This window comes from Lolium perenne, chromosome 5 (assembly GCF_019359855.2).
Source record: "Lolium perenne isolate Kyuss_39 chromosome 5, Kyuss_2.0, whole genome shotgun sequence".
Lineage (NCBI taxonomy): Eukaryota > Viridiplantae > Streptophyta > Magnoliopsida > Poales > Poaceae > Lolium > Lolium perenne.
This window is the reverse complement of record NC_067248.2, coordinates 118,952,561-118,963,364: the sequence shown is the minus strand read 5'-3', so window position 1 is coordinate 118,963,364 and position 10,804 is coordinate 118,952,561. Positions and strand designations below refer to the sequence as shown.

The window sequence follows — 10,804 nt, the reverse complement described above, 5'->3', positions numbered from 1 at the left end:
TTTTTATCGGGACTTTTTTGCATACACTTCTCATGAACATATCTATCTACATATTTAACGCCACAATTTTTGAAAACATAAAAGGGTCAGATTTTAAATTTCAAAAAACTGAAAGTGGAGAGAGCACTGGCACCCATGTGCACCAAATTCCTGTCCCTCAGAACAACACTATAATGGCAACATCAATCCTATATTATAATGTTTCAGATTATAAAATGAACTTTTAAAAGAAAGATACAAGCCTACAACAGAAATGCGTAATATATATAACCTTTGTTATTTTCCCTTGTTGAGAGAAGAACCACAACCTTAGCGTGATATTCTGGACAACATTTTAGTGGAACATGACCGGTGGCAACTTAACAGTGCTGATACTAAACCAAAAGAATAAACATAAACCTTCCATATTCTCATTTAATTTTCATTTTGACCTTTTCATGGCTACGAATTTGCATGTTGGTCAGGTCAGATAGGTCAACGTCGTCCTGGGAGGCCACCTCCGCCGCCCTTGCGGATGAAGGTGTTTTTATTTTTTGGCTTTGGTAATTCGTGGATATCCAACACCTGCATCGTCCTCTGCTTTTTTGCTGCAAAAAGGTGACAAAGAAACATGTCAAAATATTGACGGCGCTATCACTTTCTTCGATGTTAACCCCTTTTGCTCTATGTTCATCACAATAGAAGCGAAAACTACAACTTGGTACGTCAATGAAATTATTACCATTTTGTATTTCCTGGTAATTTTCATGAAGCCTCTTTCTGGCCGAATCGAGCTTCTCAAGATCCAAATTATTATCCTTCGGTTCCCTTATTGTCCTCTGCAAAACATAGATGTAAATACTACAAGTATAGGAGTGTAGGTACTGTTTAGCAAAAAGCCAAAAACTGAGCAGAGTAAACATACTTTTAACGAATACTTTACCACATGATTCACTACAAGTAAAACATAAGTACTTGTCTCTCACTGTTGTGCATGTTAAGATCAAATACTTTTTTGCATTGTCCACACGAGTGTAGGAGAACCTTCTCCACTACTACTATGAACAAAGCCAAGTGCACAATCTCTGTACAACAACGAATGGCCCTACTAAAAATTTCAGGAGGATGATCTGGTTAGGCTTACAGCTGGAGCAGATGACGAAGTAGTTGAATAGTTGCTGCTGTTGTTCGGTTTCATATGATATGTGGGAGCAGGGCTTGCTCTACGCTTCTCCATTGTCGCCTCAAATCCATTGTTACTGTTATTGCTAGATTTAGACCTAGATCGCTCTGAGCTCAAACCATCTTAGGTTCAAACAATGAAACAAAGTTTCAGTTGGCACAGTATTACATCTATAAAGCGCTTTAAACATAAAATTTTAATAATATGTGCGGGGACTCACTTTGCCTCTGTGGTGGTGGGCTGGGCGAATATTTGAAATCTGAAACCTGCAATGGCACAACAGTAACGAAGGTATCTATGTTACAACTGACGAGCTGTGTAGACTGTAGAGAAAGAACAGATTAAACCATATCAAGTTAATCAACATGAGCAATTTCATGTTTTAGTTATAGCCATTTTGCACTCTTTCAAAAGCCTTGGCAAATCATGATTAACTATGTAGCAAATTGTCGGTTGTTTGGTAAACAAACAGAAAAATGTAGTATAATTATTCTTGACACAACACTAACCACCAGATAGGAACTTTCTGCACAAAACAAAAAACATAAAGATTGCAGCGATGTTACTTATATTAAGAACATTCCTAAGCAAGAACAAAAATACTAGGCTCCATTCCTCCATTAGTATGGAATAACGTGTTTGGATTGTGGAAGAACAGGTCACCTGAGCATTTTGGTAGCTTTTGCCTTGGGCTTGGGTATTCTCGGGCGAGTCACCATCAGCTGCCAACATGAATTACATCAATCTAACTGAGAACAAAATGAGTCCTAATAACTTTAGAGCTGAGAACAATCCATACATAGGATCGAGCTGCCACTGGAGTTGTGGAGCCGCACCCAGCCGTCCACTATCTCCTTCCATTTCCTTCACAGAAAACCAAACAACATTCAGAAGGCACTTCTAATTTAGCATTAGACAGCACAAATACGACATGTTGCAACTTAGCATTAGACACCACCTGACGAGTAGCTTCACCAACTGCCGGACCTCGCCTGAAGGGTTCTTGCGCAGGCCATTCACATGCCGGCCAATGTCCGTCTCCTGTACAGCCAAAAACAAAAGGGTTTTCGCTCCTACTAGTTAAGCATCTTGCAGAAGTAAGCAACAACAAACTTATTCTTCTTGCGTAAGCCAGCATAAACTGGAGCAAAAAGTGGGGGAAAATGAATAGACGTAAGGATAACCTGGAGAGCCTTGTAGGTGATGTCCATGTCTGCCAGGTTCTGCAGCAGGCTGACCAGCTCGTCCTCCGACTGTGACGAAACCATACAAAGGTACAGTTTGCAACAGAAGAAGTGAGCTTTCCCGACCGAAATGGTACTACTGACTCCAAACCGGTAAAAATGGGATCTTTTCTAAGGACCTGGTCGGGGTCCTCCAGGAAGTCCCTGATCGCCAGGATCTTGCTCTCCAAGCCAGCGCCCTCGTCAGCCTCCTCGTCGTCGCCGAGGCCATCCACGTATGCATCCTCCTCCTCCGCCTCTTGCGAGGCCGGAGACGCCGCCTCGGCCGGCTGACGCGGTGGCTGCTGCTGCTGCAGTGGACGCTCAGGGTCGTCGCAGTTGCGGCAGCGCCCCGCGGCGTAGAGCCGCTCTACGATGCCGTCGCGGCGCGCGCGGAGCTCGGCTGGCGCCGCCGCGGCGAGCGCGGCGTCGACGAGGTCCCACACGTCTCCGCCTCCGAAGGCGGCGAGCGCTCGCCGGAGGCGACCATCAACGTCCATCAGCCCGCCGGCGATCGCCGAACCTGATCCCAACACCGACGAGCTCCGACAAGGCGACCCGGAGCACACCACCGGAATCCCCTGAGGCGATCGCTAGGCGGCCGGAAAACTCGGCCCCGCCGCCGAGTGGGGCGCAGCCATGTGATGAGACAGACAGATTGGTGGTGGGAGGCGGCGATTTGGATTGGAGGAGAGGAGGGTGGGCTCGATTGGAGAATTGGACGGGAGCGTGGGCTGAACCCGGTAAGCGACCTCGGGGACCCGTTAAGGGCGTGATGGTGGTGGTTGGGATATCAGGATATCGGTCGTTTAATTAGGGGGTGCTGTAATATTCCTTCTTCTCGTGCCCAGATTCGGATCATTTTCTTTCGAGTGAGACCCATCCTACTACTTCACTAGTGCTAGCGTTCTCGAGGTGCTTCTAAGAGCATCTCCAGTCGCGTCCCCCAAAGCAATTTGAGGCGCACTAGATTAAAAAATGGTTCCAGCCGCGTTCTCAATTTTGTCCGGCGCGGCCTGATACGGTGTCCGGCGCCTCGAGGCCGTCCCCGTCCCATATGGGACGTTCCGGGCACGCCGGACACAACGAAAAGCGAGGTGAAGTGATGGGGCCCGACACGTCAGCGGCACAGGGAAAATTCGTCTCCCACTCCCGCCAAATCCCGCCACATCGCGCCTATCCCGTCGCACATTTCTGGCCTCCCAACACATATCCCGCCGCCGATTCATTTCTCCTATCCCGCCGATTTGTTTCTCCCTCCCGCCGTCCACCCGCCGCCGCTACCCTCTCCCATTCCATGGCGCCGCCGATAGCCCCCAAAAAGATGGCCAAGAAAGCGGCCAAGAAGCCGCCGGGCAATGGGACGAAAGGGGCGAAAGCGCCGTTCGCGAAGCCGCGGAAGGCGCCGCCTCCGAAGAAACCGGAAGGATGGACCGATGATCAATGGCAGCAAGATTGTCTGCGCCGGAAAATGGCGACGGCGGAGCGGAAAGGACGGAGGGCAGCGGAGCAGGAGAAGAAGGCTCTGGCGGCGCGCCCGCACCAACACATAATGGTCGGGTGTATCGCCGCCACCAACGCGAGCCCATGGAGTACGTCCGCGCCATCGTATGTTCCGGGAGTGATCTCTCCTTCGACATCTGCCTTCTACAATGACGACCCCTCCGCCACTCCCGGGTGCGTGACGCCTAACTTGTCGCCCCACTACCAGGATGCGCTGCCGCATGGCGGCTTCAACCCCAACAACCTCTACTCTCCGGCGTACGAGCAGCGCGAGCCAGGACCCGGTCCGGACGACGACCCTTTCACTGGCCGCAGGGGGCCGCTCGAATTCGACGGCGCCGGTGCTGAGGAGGAGGACGGGGGTGAGGACGAGGAAGAGGAGGGGGTGGAGGACGACGACGAGGACGAAGAGGGCGGCGAGGGCGGCGAGGAAGAGGACGAGGAGGGTGCCGATGACGATGATCTCGTGGAGGTAGACGCGGACGGCGTGAGGACGAAGAAGAAAAAGAAGAAGAAGGCGTCAGGCACACGAGGCCCCAAGTGGACGCCTCTGGAGGATCAATGTCTGTGCGAGTCGTGGGCGACGGTGAGCCATGACTCCATCATCGAAGCCAACCAAAAGTACGGGAAGTATTGGGCGAGGATCAATGCCGAGTTCGATGAGCGCAAGCTCATCAAGAGCGAGTACAACAAAGTGACAATGAAGAGGAGCCAAAAGGCAATGTCGACGCGATGGGCCATCATCCAGGCGTCGGTGAACTCCTTCCATGGGTACCATCACGACATAGTGACCAGAGCCGACAGCGGTGCCGACGTCGCCCAACTGGTACGACTCTTTCTTTCATAATCTGTAGCGCCTACATTGTGTTCGATGAAATGATTCCGCTTCCTTTGGTTAGTTTGACAGGGCCATGGAGGTTTACCGGAGGAACTCGGAAGGTCACAAGTCTTTCGCGCTGATGCATTGCTATAGCAAGCTCAAAGTGAACGAGAAATGGCGGTTGACGCGCCTCCTGTCGCTGTCCAAGGCGAAGGACGCCATTGATCTAGACGCGCCGCTGGAAACGTCGGCAGGGCGTCCTACTGGCAACAAGGCTTCCAAGGCCGCCTTGGCCGACGCCGCGTCGTCTGAGAAGACGCAGGCGTCGATCACGAAATGTCTCGCCGACGTCTCCTCGACCTTTCTCTCCCGCCACAAAAGGCCGACGAAAGGTGGCGGAGCTGCTCAAGAGGCAAGAGAAGAAGTTGGAGCTCAAGAAACGCAGGGACGACATGTCCCTGCTGAGAGCATCGACAGAGGGAATATCTCCCCGGACGCGGGCGGGGCACAACTTCTTCAAAGGCCAGATCCTCGACAACATCGAAGCCAAAATGGCGGCGGTCGACGCTGCGACCGACGCGGCGGCCCAGGCAGCGGCAGCGGCAGAAACCGCGGAGCAAGAGCCGGCTGACGCGTCTAGTACTGCTACATCTGCGTCGGCCTCTACGACGGCGACGGAGCAGACGGAGCATGCACAGCACCGGACAGATCGCGACGAGGTCATCGTGATCGACGGGCCTGCGTCGACTCAGGATACGTCACCGTCGCCCAACCCCTTCTTCTAATTTACTATGCACCACCGGTCTGTAATATGATCGCGCGCCCAGTACTTTGATCGCCGCTACTCTGATCGCGACGATTCGATAGGAACGATCTCTTTTGAATGCAACAATTTGAATTTCTGATTGGGGGCGGCGTTTGGGGGACGCGGCTGGGGAGCGACGTCCTCCAAACGCGGCACGAACAAAACACGTCTCCCAAACGCTCGATCCGGCGCTCTTTGGGGGACGCGACTGGAGATGCTCTAACTTTAAAACATTATTAAAAGTTTTGTAATGATCATAGAAAATCCTGAAAATAACTTAAAAATGGCAGTATGCACGTGATGCAATTGTATTTCGTATATAAGCTCAACTAAAAACAGAGATCCAAATAAAGTGTCCATACAAGAAAAAAATGTATTACTCCACTAACACATTAACGAAAGGAGCAAAATAGGGAGCGACTTTTTGCCCCGTGTTCCTAGAGTGTGACATCTCCTTTCCTCACATATCTTATATTTGACCACTTGCATGTATACAGAAACAAAAAAAAAAATGATGTCATCATCAAGCTTTTAGGTAATCTTAAATCGTCAAACTATTTTACCTCTAAAACCGTGAAGCCGATTTACAATTTGTCTTCACTATCGGTGTTGTCTCAAAAGAAATTTTCACAACTAGAGACATGTTAGTATATCTTGGTAATTTTTTTTATTTCAAAATTGCCAGGCTGCATTTATAAAGCTGCTATCTTTTTATATGGTAACTTGTTACAAGATACTTCCTCCGTCTCAAAATGCAATGCATATTTTTTTTCGAGCTTTTATGCACCACTTTGATCACTAATATCACCTAACTATAAGGATTTGGAATGTACAAAAGGTATCACTGCATTTATTTTGCAAATCTCTTTTCTTTCATATATACATATACAGATTTTGTTGATATGATGTACAAATCCAAGTTAAAGTTATAAGTCGTTAACTAGCGGAATTTAGAACCGTCTTTTATTTCAGGATAGAGGAAGTACTCTACAACTTATGTACAATTGCTCTCCAAGGTAGAGATAAGGCTAGGCCTTACAAATTAAACATTGCTTGAGTCAGGTCTTACCGATACGACCCGGTCATAGTAATTATTAAATACGTTTTCCTCTATATATACTCTATCCACACACCACTCATGCTGCGTGACATCATCGCCTAGTGATGTGGGGTATCCCATCTATTGATACAACCGTCGTATCTATACCTACATAAATACAAGGATCTATTACTTGAGTTTGTGCCAATAACTTAACTATTATGTACTTTTGTTTCTTGGAACCATTTCTCGCATACATGCGAATATGACATTGCTTAAATCAGATGTGTTTGTTACTTTTAGAATGATGGGATCTAGCATGGATGAGAGATACCCACTGAAGTATGATTGTGCATGCAGATGGCAGCAAGCATGTGAGAATTTAAGAGGACGCTGCAAGTGAAGATTTCAGAACTTCGAAACCGCCATAATGATGAATTAAGACTTGAACGAAATAATCAAGATTATACTTCATAATTTAGTTCACACCTTGATATGGTGCCGCGTCACCTTTATTTTTGGGCCACGCCTATGTCCTTTCACATCAATTAAAACAACTAGCTTTTAGGGTTCGTATTTAAGGAGGAAACCTCATCTAGGATGGATTTCGACCACGTAGCCCTTGGCTGGTTGAAAACCCTTCCTTTCCTTCTTATATACCCCTTCACAGTGTTCATTAGGGCTCGGATATTGTTCAGGCTAACAATTAGCTATTGCTGCAACTCTCATGTGCTTCTTTTAAGGACAACGCCCACAACTAGATCGACTATTGAGAATGCCACCTTTTAAATAAAATTTTCATCATACATCCATAATATCTTGATTGCAATATTAGTTCTTGGCAGATAGGAATTAAGACCCTTACTGGTCAGGCTGATCGTGCACCTACAAGATCAGTAACTCCTGGAGATTGGCCTAGCAATTGCATTGGCGCAACATACTTCGCATGTGTAGTCGGATCATTAAGCCTGAACTCCACCAACAAATTGAATTATCTCCATATCATCGAAAGATCAGACACCTTTTCCCTATCAAGTGGTATCATATTTCAGGTTGCTTGGTGGGATTTACATTTTTCGTAGTGTTAGATTGCATCTTCCTTCATCCTATCATCCACGAAAAAGCCAAAAATACATTTAGGGTTTTAGATCATATCATCCTATAAACCATCCTAAGCCTTCGAATTATCTTTACAATGTTTTGGATCTTTGAATTTGTGTCTGCATCGTCATGTTGAGTTGCTGGTCATATCATCTAGTTTCTTTAGAGTTGCAAGTTTTGTTCACAACAAGTCACGCCGCCATCGCACCTCTCGTACTACTCGCAGAACATCACGTCCACCACTTCCGCTACCACTACCATATTTTTCATCATATATAGGCAAGCTGTTGGATGTTCCTTAAGTTCGTCGGCTTCTTCATTGTGAGGATAGCTTGAATCTTCTCATGATTTGCTATGATTCCTCCTCCTGAAACTAAGAATCCGAGGAGTTGCCCAGCTGGGACAACAAAGGAGCACTTGTTCGGGTTAAGCTTAAGGCGAAACTTGTCGAGGTTGTCGAACGTTTCGCGTAGATCGTCAATTAAGGAAGATCTTTGTCGTGTGGTGATTACCACATCATCGATGTAGACTTGAATATTTTTGCCGTCTGCTCTCCCAAACACTTCCGCATCATCCACTCGTACGTAGCACCCGCGTTTTCAACCCGAAGGGCATTGTCTGGTAGCAACATAGACCGTACGGCGTGATGAACGCCGTTTTGTACCAGTCTTCTTCCTTCAATATGATCTGGTGTTAACCAGAGTATGCGTCCAAGAAGGAAAGACAATCGCACCTGGCTGTTGCAGCGATTATCTGATCGATTCGAGGGTGGGAAAGTGATCCTTTGGGCATTGTTTATTGAGATCCATGAAATCAATGCACATGCGCTCTTCATTAGTATTTTTCTTCGGCACCAACACTGGATTGGCAACCCAAGTCGTATCCACAATCTCGCGGATGAACTTTGCGTCCTTCAGTCGATGAAGCTCTTTTGATATTGCTTTGCGCTTCGGCTCTGAGAACCGTCGAAGTCATTGCGTAAATGGTCTTGCTCCAGGATATACGTTGAGTACGTGCTCGGCGAGTTCCCTGGGAACGCCTGGTATATCCGCAGGACGCCAGGCGAATGTTTCCCAGCGCTTACGGAGGAATTCGACGAGCGTGCTTTCCTATGCGACATCGAGGCATGTGGCCACGGACGTTGTTTTCGTGGAGTCATAAGGGTGGATCTTTACTTTCTTCATATCGTTAGTTGCATCGAACGGTTGATCAGATAAAGCCCGACGTACATTTGGGGATACCTCATGATCGACTGCGCTTTGGATCTGGAGGAACTCTGCGTGCATCCCGAAGGGATTCTGACAGCTTATGGAACTCTCTATCGCAAACGTCAGAGCAGGCGAAGTTTCCTTTGAAGGTGATGAATCCGTTGGGTCCTGACATCTTCAGGAGAAGATACGTGTGGTGAGAAACTGCCATGAACCGAGAATATGCGAGCTTGCCTAGTATCGCGTGATACCGTGATGGAAAATCCACTACTTCGAACTCTAGCTTCTCTCTTCTGAAGTATTCCCTGGTCCCGAAGACTACATCAAGCAAGATCTTCCCCAAAGGCATCTCTGGTTTTCCCGGAACTATGCCGTGGAAACTAGCATCCGAGGGTATCAAGTTTGTGAGAGATATGCTCATTGCTCGCAAATTGTTGGCGTTGATCAGGTTGAGAGCACTTCATGCGTCAAGGAATACTCTGCTGCAGTCGTACCTGCCGATCTGGGCATCGAGGACCAAAGGTGAGTGACCTGGTCGAGGGATTTTGTAAGTGTGATCCTCCCTGCCAAAACCCAATGTACTGTTCAGACCAGTCGAGGTATTCTGGCGTGGGCGGTGACGCCTAGATCGCAAGGTTTACTTGTCAGGTGATTATCTTTTGCTGCCTATTAGGCGGCTTGCTCTTCTGGATCATGTTGACTGCTCCTCTGGAGTTGGGGTAGCCATCTGGTGGATTACTATTGTTTGTTGGTGCTGCTTGCATCGCTAGCACTAGATTCTGTGGAGGCAGTGGTGGTGGGGGGGTGCATTAAAAGCAACTGACTTAGGAGCCCCAACAAAACCTTGCCATGGAGCGTTTTGATTTGATCTTCCGAAGACTGGGAGCATCCACTGGAAAGTCCTGCAGTCCTTCAACGAATGATTCGACTTCCTACGACCCTCAGAGTCAAAGTAAAAGTGCATGCTGCACGGTGTGTTAAGCATCCGCTCCTCTGTTAACTCAGGTTGCGGTTGGAACCTTGGCCTAGGCTTGTACTCCTTCTTGCTGGAGCTTGGCTCGTCTCGATTGCTGCCTTGATACCCGCTGTTACGGTAGTCATATTTTCTACCATCTTTTCTTGTGAAGCCAGACGTAACTTGCGCAAGTCGATTATAATCATCGTAGTTCAAGGGCCGTCGCCTGTGATCGTTTCCACGCCTTGACCGATCCTCTTCGTGTGATCTTGATCGTTTGTTGCTGGCTCCGTCTTTGCCGATAGCCTATTTGTTGCCAGATCCATCAACTCTCCTACCGTCCTTGGCCTGGCTCTTCCCAGCTCTTCAATAAAGTCTGTGCGGCGCAGCCCATTGATGTCTACGGGTGCTTCTATTCTTGTAGACAGTGTTGGGCCTCCAAGAGCAGAGGTTTGTAGAACAGCAGCAAGTTTCCCTTAAGTGGATCACCCAAGGTTTATCGAACTCAGGGAGGAAGAGGTCAAAGATATCCCTCTCAAGCAACCCTGCAACCACAAAGCAAGAAGTCTCTTGTGTCCCCAACACACCTAATAGGTGCACTAGTTCGGCGAAGAGATAGTGAAATACAAGTGGTATGAATGAATATGAGCAGTAGTACGGCGCCAGAAAAGTGCTTGTCGGCGTGCGATTGATGGTAGTAATATTGCAGGAAGTAAACATGCGGAGAACAAGAAACAAGCGGCGATAGCAGTATTTAGGAACAAGGCCTAGGGATCATACTTTCACTAGTGGACACTCTCAACATTGATCACATAACAGAATAAATAGATAGATGCTAGACTCTACACCCTCTTGTTGGATGATGAACACCACTAACTATGTAGAATTACACGAACCCTCAATGCCGGAGTTAACAAGCTCCACAATATTCGATGTTCATGTTTAAATAACCTTAGAGTGCATGACAGATCAACATAACCAAACCAAG

At 47.8% G+C, this 10,804-nt stretch overlaps 1 protein-coding gene across 1 annotated transcript; it reads right to left on the bottom strand.

Moving 5' to 3' along the window:
- Nucleotides 1–243: 243 nt before the first annotated feature.
- Nucleotides 244–3,154, bottom strand: LOC127299728 (probable mediator of RNA polymerase II transcription subunit 26c). Its single transcript, XM_051329759.2, has 9 exons — nt 2,526–3,154; nt 2,347–2,415; nt 2,121–2,203; nt 1,962–2,026; nt 1,826–1,884; nt 1,383–1,428; nt 1,124–1,284; nt 722–818; nt 244–587 (listed from the first exon to the last, which is right to left on the bottom strand). Exons 1-9 carry the CDS (start codon nt 2,883–2,885, stop codon nt 475–477), a joined length of 1,053 nt encoding a protein of 350 aa, XP_051185719.1. The 5' UTR covers nt 2,886–3,154; the 3' UTR covers nt 244–474.
- Between the last annotated feature and the right edge of the window lie 7,650 nt (nt 3,155–10,804).